General features: G+C 47.5%; 1 protein-coding gene across 1 annotated transcript; it reads right to left on the reverse strand.

Moving 5' to 3' along the window:
- Positions 1–1,435: 1,435 nt before the first annotated feature.
- Positions 1,436–9,153, reverse strand: LOC142302871 (olfactory receptor 10A7-like). The gene is made up of 2 exons (XM_075343977.1): positions 8,828–9,153; positions 1,436–2,402 (listed from the first exon to the last, which is right to left on the reverse strand). Exons 1-2 carry the CDS (start codon positions 9,151–9,153, stop codon positions 1,436–1,438), a joined length of 1,293 nt encoding a protein of 430 aa, XP_075200092.1.
- Positions 9,154–18,815: the final 9,662 nt, after the last annotated feature.

The following is an 18,815-nucleotide window of genomic DNA, read 5'->3' on the forward strand; positions in this document are numbered from 1 at the left end:
TTGCTCTGCTTTATTACTGAGCATGCTCTCCCAGAACCTCGCCAGTTGTGCTCTCTGGTTCTGCAGTTGTGCTCTTGGCTTGTGTTTGTGCTTGTGTTCTGATCTAAGTTTCTTGATCCCGGACTGTTATTTAACTCCTCTCTGCCCGCTCTCTGATCTTGTCGTTACCTCCTGGCTTTGGACCTCGAACTGTTACCTGACCTCATCTCTGTCTGCTCCTTAAATCTGATTTGTACTCTCCTGGAGTTGTGACCCTCGGCCTGTGACTAAAGCGGGCTTTACACGCTACGAGATTGCTAAATAGATCTCGTTGGGGTCACGGAATTTGTGACGCACATCCGGCCGCTTTAGCGATGTCGTTGTGTGTGACACTTATGAGCGATTTTGAATCGTCACAAAAACGTTCAAAATCGCTCATCGGTGACATGCCCCCTCTTCCCAATTATCGTTGATGCTGCAGTAACGACGTTGTTTGTCGTTCCTGCGGCAGCACACATCGCTATGTGTGACGCCGCTGGAACAACAAACATCTCCTTACCTGTGTCCACCGGAATATGAGGAAGGAAGGAGGTGGGTGGGATGTTCCATTCTCTCATCTCCGCTCCTCCTTTTCTGTTGGGAGGCAGTTCAGTGACGCTGCTGTGATGTCGCTGTGACACTGAACGAACCGCCCCCTTAGTAAGGAGGTGGTTCACCGGTCACAGCGACGTCGCAGGGCAGGTATGTGCGTGTGACGCTGCCATAGCGATAATGTTCGCTACGGCAGCGATCACCACATATCGTTACAACGACGGGGGCGGGTGCTATCACGCTCGATATTGCTAGCAATTGCTAGCGATGTCGCAGCGTGTAAAGTGGCGTTTAACTGCGCTTCAGCTTACTCCCTGTGTCATGATGTGTCCTTCTGTTACCTGACCCAGGCCTGCCTGACAACCCTCCCGTCTTTACTATCCGTAAGTAGTGACTAGCATCACTTTTTGCAGTAATATCCATTTCCCCTTTGGTTTGTAATGTTTTATTGTTAGTCCATAAAAATGGCATAATACTCGGACAACATTGTTACCAGCAGTGAACTGGGAGTCAGTGATTTTTCCTGGCATCTTCCACATGCTGTTCACATTCTATTTCAGCCCTTTTTCCATCCAGTTCAGTGAGTTCCCTGCTCACCCGACATCCTGGGAGGGTCTGCCAGAAAACTTCTTGAGTTTCCCATAGACTTGCATTATGCTTGTTACTTGAGATGAGCACTTGAGTACTTTAAATTGCTCAACTTGATACCAAGAGCAGAAACAATTTAGAGCTCACTCATCACTATTATTAACTTATGGGAAAAAAAAAATGGGTTGCTAAACATAAGGTAAACAATGGTAACGGAAGACTGCTTGAAGGGTTTAAGCTGGAGAATCGCTGTGTAGAATTTAATAAAAATAAAAATTTAAAACACAGATTTCAAATTTAATTTTTTTACAGCTTCAATTATATTGTTATTTCTTAGACTGTATATAATGGGGTTAATAAAAGGAGTGAACACAGTATATAGCAGGGATAGGAGTTTACTGATATTCATGGTTTGCTCCTGTGTTGGGAAAACGTAAACGCTAAACATGGTCCAGAAGAAGATAATGACCACAATGAGGTGGGAGCTGCAGGTGGAGAAGGCTTTCTGTCTGCCGGTATTGGATGGGATCCTTAAGATAGCGACAATAATCCTGGCATATGATATGATTATTATTATGGTTGGGACCATTACTAATGGAGAAGCTAATAATGTGATTTCAAGGTGAATAATGGAAGTATCGGAGCAGGCGATGTCCAGTAAAGGATTCATGTCACAGAAGAAATGGTCCATGATATTGGGACCACAAAAAGTTAGCATTGCTGTTGTGGCCGCCTCAATCAATGTCGTAGAAAAGCCACAACACCAAGAGATGACGGCCAATTTCATACAACAAGTCCTTGTCATTATTGTAGCGTAACGGAGGGGATTACAGATGGCCACGTATCTGTCATAAGACATCACTGTGAGGAGAAGACATTCAAATGCTTCCGATGCACAAAAGAAATAAAGTTGGGTGATGCAACCAATAAAAGTAATTATTCCTCCATTATACACAATAATTTGAAGCATCTTGGGGACAATATTTGTGGATAACAAGATGTCACTTACAGACAATTGTGAGATGAAGAAATACATTGGAGTCTGGAGGTTCTTGTTAATGGACACCAGCATGATTATCAGGAGGTTTCCACATACCGTCCCACAATAAATTACCAAGAAAAGACAAAAGAGGAAAATTCTTAAGTATTTACTTGATTGAAATCCCAAGAGGAAAAAATCTGTAACAACAGTACGGTTCCTTTCCTGTGTATAGAAGGAAAAAAAGCCAGGAACACTATTTACACTGTATCAACATCAAGTCATAAAGCTATAAAAATATGGACCAACACTGAAGAGATATAAAATTTAGATTATAAATGACATTTCTTCACCAATATAATGAAGGTGCAGCTTGTGAGAAAAAAATTAGAAACCTGTGAACAAAACTCTTATTCAGCTAAAATCTGTAGTCCAAACTCTCCTGAAGCAGAAATGTAGAAGACAGCTGTCGATTTTTTGTAGAGAGCGGAACAAGTAGATGCAAAACTCATTTTGTAACAACTTATTTCCTAAAGGCTGCCTTACACGCAGCAATATCGCTAGCACCCACCCCCGTCGGTTGTGCGTCACAGGCAAAACGCTGTCCGTGGCGCACAAAATCGCTAGGCCCCATTACACGGACCTACCTGCCTAGCGACGTCGCTGTGGCCGGCGAACCCCCTCCTTCGGGGACGGTTCGTGTGGTGTCACAGCCACGTCACACGGCAGGCGGCTAATAGAAGCGGAGGGGCAGAGAGCAGCCGAAGGAATACCACGTCCACCTCATTGCTGGCTTGACGCAGGTACGGTGCTGTTCCTCGTTCCTGCAGTGTCACGCATAGCGATATGTGCTGCCACAGGAACAAAGAACAACCTGCGTCCTGCAACAGCAACGATATTTGGGATTAGAATGACGTATCAACGATCAACGATATGGTGAGTAATTTTGATCGTTAGCGGTCGCTCGTGCGTTTCACACGCAACGACGTCGCTAACGAGGCCGGATGTGCGTCATGAATTCCGTGACCCCAACGACATCTCGTTAGCGATGTTGTTGCGTGTAAAGCCACCTTAAGAATAGAGGTTTAGGCATTTTTCATTCTGCATTACCCAACATGTGTAAGGGAGAAGGAGAAGCAGGAAACGCATTCATCGTCTGCACGAGAACATCAGCATCTGTTGGTCAGAGAGGACACACAGGAATCAAAGGGTGAAGTGTGTGTTTCCTAGAGGAAAGAGATTAGAAGAGATGCTGCTTCAGGTGACACTTATGGAGCAGTTACTATTTATAAATGCCAAGAATGGAACAGAGAAGGCAAAGTTGGCATCACAAGGTCTTGTGAGGAGCAAAGTGGGCTTATAACCAGAGGTCCAGGAGAAGACCCCTATGATATCAGATACAGGAGAAGACCCCTTGATAGTAGATTCAGGAGAAAACCCCAATGATACCAGATCCAGGAGAAAATACCCATGACAACAGATGCAGTCAGAGCCCCTGACCAGTCCCAGAAGAAGATGACTAGTTGAAAAAGAAGATCCCAGACTACACCCTAGAGATGATCTTACCATCTTTGTTAGTCATTGCTTCCTGTCCATGCGTATGGTACTAAGTGAAGACTGGGGCCGCGCTTCAGAGGGCAAAGGCATCCAGCGTGCTAGATAGGAGAAGTTACCCATTAATTTGGACTTGTGGGCTCCCAGAATAGGATGGAACTTGTGTGCTGTTTTGTATTCTTTAGATAATTGACCACAGTGACAGAAAGAGCAGTGACACAGGAGCTCCACTGATACAAAGAATAGGAGTTAAGATAACATTGACTATGATTTATGTAGTGATAAAAGTAATAAAGTGTAAATAACACTGTGTTTATACTATTTATGTCTTTATTGATGAATTTTCCATTGTCCTATTGTCATTTCACACCTTAATATAAGAAAAAATTAAGGTTTTTAAGTATCCGAGTGTCATGAGGGCATTGTTTGTAGTAGCCTGACCGCTCTAAATAGGGCTTCAATGGACAGGCTTATCACTAACCATTTTGTCTACCAGATCTCAGGGGTTGCCCTGACCATCTAGAAAACTAGAAGATTAACAATGATGAATGCAATCTGTGCCATTTATGGGATATGCTAAAGGCCGCTTTACACTCTGTGATATCGGTACCGATATCGCTAGCGTGGATACCCGCCTCCAACTGTTGTGCGACACGGGCAAATCGCTGCCCATGCCGCACAACATCGCCCAGACATGTCACACATACTTACCTGCCCGGCAACATCGCTGTGACCAGCGAACCGCCTCCTTTCTAAGGGGGCGGTTCATTCAGCGTCACAGCGACGTCACAGCTGAGTCACTGAACCGCCGCCCAATAGAAGCGGAGGGGCGGAGATGAGCAGGACGAACATCCCGCCCACCTCCTTACTTCTGCATTGTGGCCGGGAGGCAGGTAAGGAGAGGTTCCTCGTTCCTGCGGTGTCACACGGAGCGATGTGTGCTGCCACAGGAACGAGGAACAACATCATTACTGCTGCAGTAACGATATTTGAGAAGGGACCCCCATGTCACCGATGAGTGATTTTGCACGTTTTTGCGACGATGCAAAATTGCTCATAGGTGTCACACACAACGGCATCGCTAATGCGACCGGATGTGCGTCACCAAATCCGTGACCCCAACGAGTTCGCATTAGCGATGTCATAGCGTGTAGAGCCCCCTTAAGTTTTTTGGATTCTAAAACTTTTGAAGTTCCTCCTGTACATCCACCATCTACAAAATTAATGATGAGTTAAAAAAACCTAAAAATTAGTCACCAAGATTGTCTACTCATTGTCTTTACATACTGATCTATAAAAATAATTGGAATAATATTTATTTCTATAGCGCCAGCATATTCCGCAGCGCCTTACAAAATATTTGGGACTTGTACAGACAATATGAGACATTACAGAATAACAAAATTCAGATACAAGGAGGAGTGAGGGCCGTGCTCGTAAGCTACAGTCTATAAAGAAATAGGGGGGCACAAAAGGTGAATGGGGGGGGAAGCTTGTCATATATGGTCCAGCCATCGATTTAATAGGGGATTCAAAACCAGCTGCGTGGACCGGTCATGAGCTAGATCCATGAAAATGAGGACAAATTACTAGATGAGTAAAGATTTATTCTGAATCTTATCATCACATCATGTCTTAGATAACTGTGATTACAATATATCTTTCTAATAATGGCATGTAGATAAATGAGGACATTGACAGGTTTTAGCCCCAATGTCAGTAAAGGCCACTTTACACGCTGCGACAACGCTTGCGTTAGCACTCGCTCCCGTCGTTCGTGCGTCACGGGCAAATCGCTGCTTGTGGTGAACAATATTGCTGGTACGCATCACACCAACTTACCTTCCTAACGACGTCGCTGTGCCCGTCGAACAAACTCTTTTTTAAGGGGGTAGTTTGTTCGGTGTCACAGCGTCGTCACACAGCCGGCGACCAATAGAAGCGGAGAAGCGTAGAGCAGCCGCATGAACGTCACTCCCACCTCATTGCCGGAGGACGCAGGAACGCTGTTGTTCATCGTTCACGGGGTGTCACACGTAGCGATGTGTGCTGCTTCAGGAATGACGAACAACCTGCGTCCAGCAAGAGCAACGATTTTTGGGAAACGAACGACGTGTCAACAAACAACAATTTTGGGCACTTTTCGGATCGTTAGCGGTCGCTGGTAAGTGTCACATGCAATGACGTCGCTAACAAGGCCTGATGTGCGTCACGAATTCCGTGACCTCAGCGATATCTCGTTAGCGATGTCGCTGCGTGTAAAGCGGCCTTTAGGGTCTGTGACAGTACTTACATCAGGGTTGTCCATGTTTTTCTACTGAAGAGAATAATGACTACTATATTTGCATGGTATTTCTCAAGCCATTTAGAATAAATTTTCAGAGTTAAAGGAAAACTCTCCAAATGAAGCAACATATGAGAGGATGTGCGGTTATCAGCCACAAAATGTATTAGAAGAAGAACCTCTATTTATACACAAGTGAATGGAGATGACATTGGGAATCTTTTTCTCCTGCGTCTCACTCCACTGAGAAAATATAATAGTAATTACATAATTGTCCCCAAGATCACTCAAGTCATGTACTCTCAAGAAAACAGAAATGAAGAAAAAATGCATTAGGAGCAAAAAATATGAATTTGCAAGCATCATTGTATAGGTTTATTTGGATGAGTTAATAATCAAACAAGTATTCGTAAGATCGCGTGTTCCTAATCGGTCGGTGTAAACATTCCGGCAATCACATGATGGATGAACAACACTAATTAATGTGAGTGATCAGATTATTTATGTCAACAAAAAAATAATGTTACCTTTTTTCTTTCGTCTTTCTATTTGCCAGTCAGTAGTTTTGGAGTGGTGCTGTTAAAATTGGAAGTAGATATGAAAGGATCATTTCAAATTCAAATTCACTGACTATGCCAATGTCACACAATGAGCATGATGAGCGTGTTCAGACTGAGGTGTGACACACAATAAAAAAAAACACAACTAAAAACACCAGACAAGGGGGGAACACTGGAGACACCATAAGAACTGTGGGATCTGGCACTAGTGAGAGGGTAGATGGACATAACTCGCCCACCCCAGGGCTTTGGGACACCCGGTGTCGGGCCGGACTAGTCCGGGGGTAGTCAGTGGTGGCAGGGCCCGACTCCGTGACCCAGGCAGGGTCAACTAATATGGCAGTAGTGGGGATGGTAATTAATAAAAAGTTTGTGGAAATATTCGTGACGCCACCTGTGGATTGCGGCTATGGAGCCGCCGCTGCTGGATGGGACCTCCGGGGCTGATGGATTAGCAGCTGGGATGGTTCTGCTCCTCACAGGTGGAGCGGTACCCCGGGGCAGCCGTTGGTGCTTATTAAAGTCTATGGTGCTTTTGAATGGATGTGGTGCAGGGCAAAATAAAGGAGGCAACACCAGGGGGTGCAGTTTCAGGGTGTTTACTCACTGTTCCAGGGCTGCAGCAAAATGGTTACCTTTGGAGTGCTGAAATTCACTGTCAGGGACCTCCGCTGATCCCGGGTAGTTCTTAAGGTAAATGTCGGTGCACCCTTGTTTGTGTCTCCTTCCTAGACTAACTTCAAAGCCTTGACCTTCATAGATAAACTTGTCTCGGCCTCCACCATAGGGTATGGTCAAGAAGGCTTGCCTTGATGGAATCGTGCCCTCCTCCCAGGGGATCTACGGTAGGTTGTGGCCCGGGGCACTTGCAAACACCCTGGGTCTCGGTGTTTACTTTTGGAAATGTCTTTCTTCCCTTAGTTTCTAGGGACCGTCCCTGGATGCAGCCTGATCCCTCCACCCAATGCTCTAGTGGAACAGGCCACAAGCTTGAAAGCCTTCCATGGCCCTGAAATCCGTTCTTTACTATCTGTGGTGTCACCTGGGCCTAGCTGGGCCCCAGGGTCTCCACTAGGAAGCTTCACTCTCTGTCGCTTTTCTGAGGTATCAACCTCCTTCTCCTTCCAACTCACTCCTCACTCACTGCTAGCTTTTCACTTCTCACTGCACTTGAACTTCCTGTGTCTGCTCTCCCTTCCTGTTGGCTCCTCCCACTTTCCCTGTTGCTAGGCCCCACCCTATGGGAGAAGAGATGGGTCTTATGGCCCCCAGCATGCACCATGGGGTTAGCTGCTACTATCCCCGGTCCCAAAATATGCCTGACAATAGGTGTAGTGTGAATTTGCCTGTGAACCGGCGTTTACCCTTGTCCTTACCCAGGATGGGACATCACACCTCTGGCTGAGGTGCAATGTCTCTGTGGCGACGGAAGCCTCAAGGGCGCCACACTCCCCCACAGCAAATCCCAGCACGTCCGCGGGCTGAAACAAGAAAACAGTGGAAGAAACTGCAAAATTTGTATATGCTTAAAACAATAAAACTGTAAAACATTTCATCCCTTTATGGGAGGTACTTTTTCTTGAACGTTGCAAACATGTAATTAAAATTTTAAAGTCTTTGGTACCCTTTTAATGTCCAGTGCATAAGTGCTATGGTATTCCCACCAGAATTCTGGTAGGGGGCACAACAGGTGCAACATATTTACATGAGGGGTTACTGACCACATCTAGTCCTGTGGTCCATATTTCTTTGCAACTTTTTTAACTTAGGGGAATAAAAGAACCAGCCACTAAGTCCAGTGGCCTGGTTAAACAATTACACATAAATTAACATTTAACTGTGGACCACCTTCAAATCCAGTGGCCCGGTAACATATCAATAGTGGGGGGGTGAAGTCTTCAAAAAGAACAGAGGGGCAGGAATGCAGGGATGGGTGACTTCTTCACAAAGAACAATGGGACAGTACAAAGGGGACGTCTTCAAAAAGGATAAGGGACAAAACGGGCTATTTACCGATCGGTATCTTCTTTTTTTTTTTAGTCTCTTGGGTAAATGCGTGGATCCCATTCTGGCATGGCTCCAGGCAACAGGTAGGCCGAGGAGATCATGGTCTGAGTCTCCCTGGTGTTGATCGCAGGTCTGCTGCGGGGTGCTGCGGCCTGGGCTGGAGTGGGACCACTTGCTAGAGTGGGGCTGCTTGCTGGCGTAGGACCGCTGGCTGGATTAGTACGGTGCCACTCTGGCTCCTCCGGGGCTGCTTCCTCCTGTAGCACATGCACATTCAGCGCGTACCAGCCACAGTTCCCCATCAGCCGCGTGTACTCGACCAGATCGCCGGGCTGGACGTCGCGCCCTGGGTGGCCTCTGGTCAGATGCTCTTCAATGTCCTGGCAGGAGACAAATACGTCCTTGCCCAGGCCAGGCTCCCGGATGAAGCCCCAGCCCTCCGCCAGTCTGAAGTCTATCACTTGGCCCCTCCTAACTGGGCCCTGGGACCCTTTGCGGGCTTTCCGGATGTGGGCCTTGGAGGCCAGGTTAGAGGCCTCGATTGCCCTCCGCTTTTCTTCCCGGAGTTCTCTCTCCCACTGGAACTGCGCCAACTGCTGCGTGCAGGCCATGTGGGCGGCAAGCGGGGTCGAGGCAGGGAGTATTAGCTGGGGCAGCCCCATATCGTGGACTGGTGCGGCATCCCAATTCTCCCCTGGTGAGGACGTACCAAGTAAGCCGACGGGAGGGCTCGGCAAGGGGCCCACTAGATGCTCGGGGCACGCGCTGTCTGGGGAGTCATCCTCGCTGTCGGGGTCCGCGGTGCTCGCCCTTGCCTCGCCGTGGTCAGCGGGGACCCCCTGCAGGCCTGCAAGGGGGGTGGGCGATATCGCTTCATAGTGCCCTGGGCTTGGACGGGTAGGGGCAGCGTACGGCTTACCCGGGTATAGCCTGCTTTCTGTGGCCCATGACCTCGGGTGCCGCCCGGTCCTCCTTGGCACGTGCCCCTCCAGCTTCTTCGTGCACCCGCCTCTTCACCTCCGCTTGTAAGGAGCTCAACCTCCGGGTGAGGAGCTCCACTTCTTCCCAGAGGAAGTTCAGCTCGGGGTCCAATTTGTTGGTCCCTGGGGTGCTTGGCTGCAGTTTGTCCACCATGCTTCTTGCCTGGTTACTGCTCGCTTCTGCACTACTCGAATGCTCGACCACGCCACTCGGCTGCACAATCTTCCCTTCTGGAGGCGGAGCCAGGGGCTGCACCAGCGCCTGGCGCCAGACTGGCACCCAGCCCACCACGGCCGGCATCACGACGCCTACGATCCAGTACATTCTAGCGATCTTCTGGTCTGGAATTTAGGATCACTTTGCCAGCCGTTCAGCTTCTTTTTACGCCATTGTCCATCCTCCGCTTTGCATAGCGGGCTTAGCTTTGCACTCTTCCGCAAGACAAGGGGGGCAGGGCCTATTTTTGCGCTCTTTCTTCAGGCACGCCCTTCTTCTTCCCGCGCTCAGCAGTCTCAATGGCGGCAGATTTACAGTAAAACAGTCTTTTATGCACAGTTCTTCAAGGCGCACAGTACCCGGTGGGACAGGGCACAAGATCCTGTTCATGACGCCAAAGTTGACTCGCCCACCCCAGGGCTCTGGGACACCCGGTGCCGGGCCGGACTAGTCCGGGGGTAGTCAGCGGTGGCAGGGCCCGGCTCCGTGACCCTGGTGGGGTCAACTAATATGACGGCTGTGGAGGTGGTGATTATAATTAAAGTTTGCAGAAGTATTCGTGACGCCACCTGTGGATTGTGGCTATGGAGCCGCCGCTGCTGGATGGGACCTCCGGGGCTGATGGATTAGCAGCTGGGATAGTTCTGCTCCCCACAGGTGGAGCGGTACCCCGGGGCAACCGTTGGTGCTTATTAAAGTCTATGGTGCTTTTGAATGGATGTGGTGCAGGGCTAAATAAAGGAGGCAACACCAGGGGGTGCAGTTTCAGGGTGTTTACTCACTGTTCCAGGGCTGCAGCAAACTGGTTGCCTTTGGACTGCTGAAATTCACTGTCAGGGACCTCCGCCGATCCTGGGTAGTTCTTAAGGTAAATGCCGGTGCACCCTTGTTTGTGTCTCTTTCCTAGACTGACTTCAAAGCCTTGACCTTCATAGATAAACTTGTCTCGGCCTTCACTATAGGGTCTGGTCAAGAAGGCTTGCCTGGATGGAATCGTGCCCTCCTCCCAGGGGATCTACGGTAGGTTGTGGCCTGGGGCGCTTGCAACCACCCTGGGCCTCGGTGTTTACTTTTGCAAATGTCTATCTTCCCTTAGTTTCTAGAGACCATCCCTGGATGCAGCCTGATCCCTCCACCCGATGCTCTAGTGGAACAGGCCACGAGCTTGAATGCCTTCCGTGGCCCTGGAATCCGTTCTTTACTGTCTGTGGTGTCACCTGGGCCTAGCTGGGTCCCAGGGTCTCCACTAGGAAGCTTCACTCTCCGTCACTTTTCTGAGGTATCAACCTCCTTCTCCTTCCAACTCACTCCTCGCTCACTGCTAGCTTCTCACTTATCACTGCACTTTAACTTCTTGTGTCTGCTCTTCCTTCCTGTTGGCTCCTCCCACTTTCCCTGTTGTTAGGCCCCACCCTATGGGAGAAGAGATGGGTCTTATGGCCCCCCAGCATGCAGCATGGGGTTAGCTGCCACTTTCCCCGGTCCCAAAATATGCCTGACAATAGGTGTAGTGTGTATTTGCCTGTGAACTGGTATTTACCCTTGTCCTTACCCAGGATGGGACATCACACCTCTGGCTTAGGTGCAATGTTTCTGTGGCGACGGAAGCCTCAGGGGCACCACAGACACCTCACCTGAGCTGCCCCTACTATCCTATCTAGTCCCTATACAGTCTCTACAACTGTTGCCGAGCAGCACCCTGGGTCCCTGCGAAAACGCTAGAGATGCCCTGACTAGTGAGAGGCAGGTGAGGTTTACTAGATGCACTGCTGCTCTAAAGAGATAAGAGGGTAGAAAAAGACAAACAGGGAATAAAGAACCAAAAATGGAGAGGATACGACTTCAGGACAATCCGTAGCAGCTCTTTCCACCAAGGCGGCTTTCATACAACTGGTTTATATAGTCAGCAAAGCTTGCTGGGAAAATGGAGATTTAAAAACAAAGGGGGTGTGACTACAAAGCAGGTGCAGCTGACCTCAACTGCAGGCAGGAAAACTGGCTTAACTACTTCAGTGCCAAAGGAAAAAAAACAACATATAAATGCAGAGCCCTAAATAGAGATAAGGGCCTCCAGTCCTCAAGCTGCCCATAGTCTCCAAAAACAGGGAGACAACCATGACAGACAAAATTTTCACCAGCAATTTGATTTATGGTGAATTTATTCAACACAAATCAAAATAATGAAAAGCCTTTGTCTGTAAAATTTGTGTATAACACTTTGAGGACTCCTAGCTGAGTATTGAACCTATTTTGTATTGCAAACACAGGTTAGTAGTGTCCAAGTGACCTCAATCTATCTTGTAAGAGGAAATAGATTAAATACACACTAAAGTTTCAGACTTTGTAGGCTACATAAATGAATTAAATGGTCAAGAGATTGATTCTTTGGGGCAAATGCCAGCAAAACAAAATGTGCAAAGAGAAGAAGCAGAAAAGACTTGGAGAGCTGAACTTATCCCAGAGCTTAGTTCTGTGACAAATGAAGATGCAATCGTTTTTTCGCCTTAAGTCCAAACATATTCCATTTATCTATTTAGACTATAGAGGTGTACTGTTTTGAATGTGAATAAAAATGGCTTGTTAATTAGGAGTGAAAAAAGTTAGAGCAATTACAAATGCATTTTATCGAGAAAACTAAAAATGATGCCTTTTTTAGAGAGGAGAAACAGGCCCACTGTTTTTAAAGATATGAAGGAACAGCTTGCAAAATGTCACATGGGGTCGAGCTCAGAACTCACCAAGTGTCAGGGCGGCATGTGTCCGTGTTCACACAGGCTCAGGCATCAACCAAGCAGTGTTCCCTTTGGTTCAGGCCTGCAGGAGTTAAATTCTGCTAGCCTGGTGATGGTCTCTGGAGTCACATGTTGTTAGAGACCTATCGCAGCTACTCCCTGCTCTTTTTAAGAGGGTATATTTAATTCCCCCATATCAATTATAGCTTGTAGCAATACCAGTCCTTATGCTGTGGTGTTCCAGTTGCTGCATATCTTCTGTGTGTTATCTGGTGTGTTGTGGAAACATTCTCATTGTCTTTTTATTGCCTCTGAGCACGTATTGTCTATACCTCTGTGAGTGCTTGCAGTGAGTTTGAGTTTTGGTTATTCCCTGACTGTATTTTTGTGTGTGATTACTCACTCTTTTCATGGCCCTCTCTGGGATGGGGTAGAGGGGGTGTTAGAACAGAGCTGGCCAGGATCAGGGCTAGGCTGGCGGTACAGGCCTCTTCACCATGGGAAGTACCTCTGAGATAAGGGACAACTAGGGCCTCCCTAGACTGAGGGAGGGCCAGTCTGGGAACCCCAATCCCCTTATTGTGCATGACATTATTATCGGCCATATTTAAATTTCTGCATAGAACCCATAGCTTCTCCTATGGGGCAGGTGGAGGCTCTGTCTTTCCAGGCGGCTGACTTAAAGGGGGGTATTTAGCAACAGGTTCAACCTTCTACCTCGGCGCAATCCTTGTTAGTTGCCAGACCACCAGAACCTAAACTGCCACTTCTGGAGCATTTTGATGTGGAGCACATCTGGTTTGTCTCCTTCTGGAGGCATGTAAATTATACTTTCACCTTTATCCTCATTGCACCGGGAGTGAGGTGCAGCAAGTAGGTTTTGTGGTCTCACTTCATAGTGGTTACCCACAAGCTTGACCTTTTTCTTTGCTTCCGGATTCCCCTGTGTTAAGGTCAATGGACAAATTTTTAACTGCGCTTGGTATCATCTACGACGATCCAGATAAGGTGTTTGCCGAGTCTAAAGCTGGTGTCACACATAGCGACAGCGACAACGACATCGCTGTTACGTCACCATTTTCTGTGACGTAACAGCGACCTTGTAAGTCGCTGTTATGATCGCTGCTTAGCTGTCAAACACAGCGACGCAGCAGCGATCATAACGTCGCTACATGTGCAGAGAGCAGGGAGCCGCGCACACTGCTTAGCGCTGGCTCCGTGCTCTCCTTGCTACAGTACACATCGGGTTAATTAACCCGATGTGTACTGCAGCTACATGTCACAGTGCAGAGAGCAGGGAGCCGCGCACACTGCTTAGCGCTGGCTCCTTGCTCTCCTAGCTACAGTACACATAGGGTTAATTACCCGCTGTGTACTGCAGCTACATGTGCACAGAGCAGGAGCCGGCACTAGCAGCAAGAGCGGTGGAGGCTGGTAACGAAGGTAAATATCGGGTAACCAGGGAAAGGTCTTCCCTTGGTTACCCGATGTTTACAGTGGTTACAGCTTTCCGCAGCTGCCAGACGCCGGCTCCTGCTCCCTGCTTGCTTCATTTCGTCGCTCTCTCGCTGTCACACACAGCGATGTGTGCTTCACAGCGGGAGAGCGACAACGAAAAAATGAAGCAGGACATTCAGCAACGAGCAATGACCTCACAGCAGGGGCCAGCTCGTTGCTGGATGTCACACACAGCGACAGCGACGGGACGTCGCTGCAACGTCACAGAAAATGGTGACGTAGCAGCGACGTCGATGTCGTCGTCGCTGAGTGTGACACCACCTTAAGATTCATTCAGTACAAAAGGGGAATTGGCCGTCTGGGGATTGCTGTGCTGAATTCCATCACTGGTCAGTGGAAACACAGTGGAACCACCTTGCTTTCAAGAAGCAGTGTTTTCAGAATGTGTCTGAGAGGGTAAAGCATGCATTCATCATGTATGAGACTCCCTTGAGTGTGCCATGGCCCTGGCAATCCGAATAGATCACCAGTTCCATCTGTGGTCTAATAAGACCAAGTTTATCTGGGAGGGGGCAATGATACCTTCTCCATCTCTGGAGGCCTTGTCCTAGTCCATGCAGTTTGGTAGAACATCCCAGAAGTGGAGCAAGTCACCTACTCCTAAGAGTGGAGGTGTATGATTTTTCTTGGGTATAAAGGGACATTTTATTAGTGCTTGTCCATTGGTGCTCTAAGATAGGTCAACCCTAGGAAAACTGTTAGGCTGAGGGAGATTAGGGGATTCCAACCTGGGTCTACCATCTCCTCCTCCATGGTATCACAGTGTCTATTATCTGCCAAGGTAAAAATAGAGGGCCAAGAGGTCTTGGTTAATGTGTTTCTTGCTAGTGGTTTTGGGGCCAATAAAATTGATGAACAGTTTGCTTGCTCCTTTGGGTTAAGGGTTGACGAGTTATCTAGTGTCTACTGTATATGGATCTTTGCCATTGACTCATCACATCTCCCCCAAGGGGTCTTCAAGGAGTGTGTACTGGGATTGTGACTTTGCACTGGGGTACACCATTCTAAGCGCATTACTTGTCATGTGCTTAACACTAGAATTACTGAGGTAGTCATTTTGACTACTTTGCATCATGTATTTCCATATAGGTGTCACGAGTCCAGTAGTTCTAGTGTTAAAGCCCTTCCTGCACATATTATGTTAGACTTTCCCTTGGTTCATATTACACAATCCGGTTGCTAGCTGGAAGGCCAAGGACATAGTTAAGTGGAGCTCTTTGTGTAAGCACTGTCTAGGGACCGCACTGTCTAGGGACCGCACGTAGTTTTATTAATTAATTATTTAAATAATTAAAATGTTGCATGGGGTCCGTCATATTTTGATACACAACCAAGATAAAGAGCACAGCTGATGGCTGTACCCTGTATCCATCTGCTTTATCTGTGCTGGGTATCACAATATGGAGGGACCTTATGCTATTTTTTTATTTATTTTTACTCCACTATAGTAACGCAGACAGCGTGTGCGATTCCATCCAATCACAGAAGCTGTCACACAGGGTGGAGCACACATTCTGATGGCAACGAATCCCAGACACCGGCACTGCTGGAGGGTGGGGGAAGCAATAAATATGTATGAGCTGTAATGAGCGGATCTGGACGTATTGTTACAGCCGCAGTGAAGGTTGGCTGTCCTGCTTTATTCCTGTTCCTTTTTCTTTTGCAGCCCTTTAGCCCTAATTAAGACCAACCCCCTTTGCACTTACTAAGCATAGGTTTTGTCTCCCAATGAATTCAATAGGGTTTTGATATGTTTGTTGGACTGTTCAGCAAACACAGGTCAATTCAGTGAACACAAACCTAACCAAACCTTGGGAGGTTCACTCCTCTCTATTCACAAAAGTAAAATAAATAATTGTTTGGTTCTAGAATGTCAGGACATGAAAGATTATACTCGTATAGCAGACAGTCTGCAGAAAGACTTCATCAGAATTTCCATGTCACCAGTAAGTGCAAGTACATTTTTGCTTTTAAAAATATACAGTCTCTCCTGATGTATAAATCAGAAGCTTAACAAAATCACTTTAAAGAATTAACATGTTCTGCCACTGATCCTTGATCACTACAAGGGGCTGCTGATAAGTCTGTGGCTGTACGAGAAAGAAACAAGATAGGGTGATGAAACTTTACATTTATTCCACACACTCTCTACTGATATCAACACACTTCTTACATCGGTATTACAAGTTCTGTAAGCCCAGCGAAAAGAAGGAATTCAGTTGTGCCTGAAATCAGGCATCCGTAGCAGCCATGACATCAGAAATGGTGTGAAATTTGGTACCTTGAGGTGTTTCTTCAGGTTTGGAAGCAGATGATAGTCGAAGGGAGCTAGATCTGGTGAATAAGTAGGGTGGTCACCAGCTGGAAGCCCAGCTCTGCCAGTTTTGCCGTGGTCACTTGTGCAGTGTGAGTGAAGGCGTTGTCATGCAGGAACAAGATCCCTTTGGACAGCTTGCTTCACATTTTGGACTTCAGAGCTGCCTTTAATTGGTCCAAAAGTTCAATGTAATACAGTGCATTGATAGTGGAAACCTTTTCAAGGTAGTCCACTAGCAGCACTCCCTCCTTATCCCAGAACACAGACACCATCCTCTTAGTATATGGAGAGAAGGTATGCACACCAGTGACTATGTAAGGGGAATATATGAAAAGCAGAAACTGCTGTGTGAATACTGACATGAAAAATCCAATAGCTATATGTAAGAATGAAAGTATGAAAAATGGAATCTGCATTACTGCCATGAACATATGAATAAAGAGAAATTTAGCTATTGAATTGATCAATGCAACAGACCCCAACACTACGCCAAAGTATTTCTCTACGTTGGGGTCCCTAGCTAGTGTGTGTCCTCTCATGCAGTTAAAAAACTTACCGTGTATGGGAAGCTGAGACCCAGGTATGGGTGTATATACCATCCCCTTAGTGGCTGATTTTTGCACCCTGAACTTCTTTGGATGAGGAGAACCAATGTGTCTCCACCCTTTTGACTGCTCCTTCTTTTCAGGGTCATAAAAATAAATCCAGGCCTCATCCATAGTAACCAGTCAATCCAGGAAGTTCTTATCAGTCCGGAAACACTGACAAATGGACCGGGAAGTTTTCCCTCGCTGCTTCTCTGATCTGTTGTCAGACATTTGGGGACCCACTTGGCAGATCGCTTCCTCCTGTCCAAATGTTCATGGATAATGACACAAACACGTTCACGGGAAATCCGCATGATGTCTGCTATTGCTTTAGCTGAAATTCGTGGATTCTCCAGTGTGAGGTTGTGCACAGCATCAACGCTCTCCAGAACATCAACCACTCTCGGGCGTCCAGGACGTTCCTCATCATTGGGACTGAAGTGGCCCATTTTAAATTTGGCAACCCAGTTCTTAACTGTAGAATATGAAGGGCATTGATCCCCCAATGTCTGCGACATATCACCATGAATATCCTTTGTGGATTTTCCTTGCAGAAACGAAGGGAATTTTGTTACTTACCGTAAATTCCTTTTCTTCTAGCTCTTATTGGGAGACCCAGACGATTGGAGACCCAGACGATTGGTGTATAGCACTGCCTCCGGAGGCCACACAAAGCAATTACACTAAAAAGTGTAAGGCCCCTCCCCTTCTGGCTATACACCCCCAGTGGGATCACTGGCTCACCAGTTTTAGTGCAAAAGCAAGAAGGAGGAAAGCCAATAACTGGTTTAAACAAATTCTCTCCGAGTAACATCGGAGAACTGAAAACCGTTCAACATGAACAACATGTGTACCCGCAAACAAACCAACAATCCCGAAGGACAACAGGGCGGGTGCTGGGTCTCCCAATAAGAGCTAGAAGAAAAGGAATTTACGGTAAGTAACAAAATTCCCTTCTTCTTCGTCGCTCTATTGGGAGACCCAGACGATTGGGACGTCCAAAAGCTGTCCCTGGGTGGGTAAAGAAATACCTCATGTTAGAGCTGCAAGACAGCCCTCCCCTACGGGGAGGCAACTGCCGCCTGCAGGACTCTTCTACCTAGGCTGGCGTCCGCCGAAGCATAGGTATGCACCTGATAATGTTTGGTGAAAGTGTGCAGACTCGACCAGGTAGCTGCCTGGCACACCTGTTGAGCCGTAGCCTGGTGTCGTAATGCCCAGGATGCACCCACGGCTCTGGTAGAATGGGCCTTCAGCCCTGATGGAACCGGAAGCCCAGCAGAACGGTAGGCTTCAAGAATTGGTTCTTTGATCCATCGAGCCAGGGTGGCTTTAGAAGCCTGCGACCCTTTGCGCTTACCAGCGACAAGGACAAAGAGTGCATCCGAACGGCGCAAGGGCGCCATGCGGGAAATGTAGATTCTGAGTGCTCTCACCAGATCTAACAAATGTAAATCCTTCTCATACCGATGAACTGCATGAGGACAAAACGAAGGCAAAGAGATATCCTGATTAAGATGAAAAGAGGATACCACCTTCGGGAGAAACTCCTGAATAGGACGCAGCACAACCTTGTCCTGGTGGAAGACCAGGAAGGGAGCCTTGGATGATAGTGCTGCCAGCTCAGACACTCTCCGAAGAGATGTGATCGCTACCAGAAAAGCCACTTTCTGTGATAGTCTAGAAAGTGAAAACCTCCTTCAGAGGCTCGAAAGGCGGCTTCTGGAGGGCAACTAGTACCCTGTTCAGATCCCATGGATCTAACGGCCGCTTGTACGGGGGTACGATATGGCAAACCCCCTGTAGGAACGTGCGCACCTTAGGAAGGCGTGCCAAACGCCTCTGAAAAAAGACGGATAGCGCCGAGACCTGACCTTTAAGGGAGCCGAGCGACAAACCTTTTTCTAACCCAGATTGCAGGA

Source organism: Anomaloglossus baeobatrachus, chromosome 4, assembly GCF_048569485.1.
Source record: "Anomaloglossus baeobatrachus isolate aAnoBae1 chromosome 4, aAnoBae1.hap1, whole genome shotgun sequence".
In the NCBI taxonomy this organism is placed as follows: Eukaryota; Metazoa; Chordata; class Amphibia; order Anura; family Aromobatidae; genus Anomaloglossus; species Anomaloglossus baeobatrachus.

What these genes read in the sequence shown, in the direction of transcription:
- LOC142302871 (XM_075343977.1), bottom strand. Translation starts at nt 9,153, where the DNA reads ATGGCCTGCACGCAGCAGTTGGCGCAGTTCCAGTGGGAGAGAGAACTC. An exon ending in CTGATGGGGAACTGTGGCTG is followed by an intron (nt 2,403 to 8,827) that starts GTACGCGCTGAA and finishes ATGTTGATACAG; the next exon opens with TGTAAATAGTGTTCCTGGCT.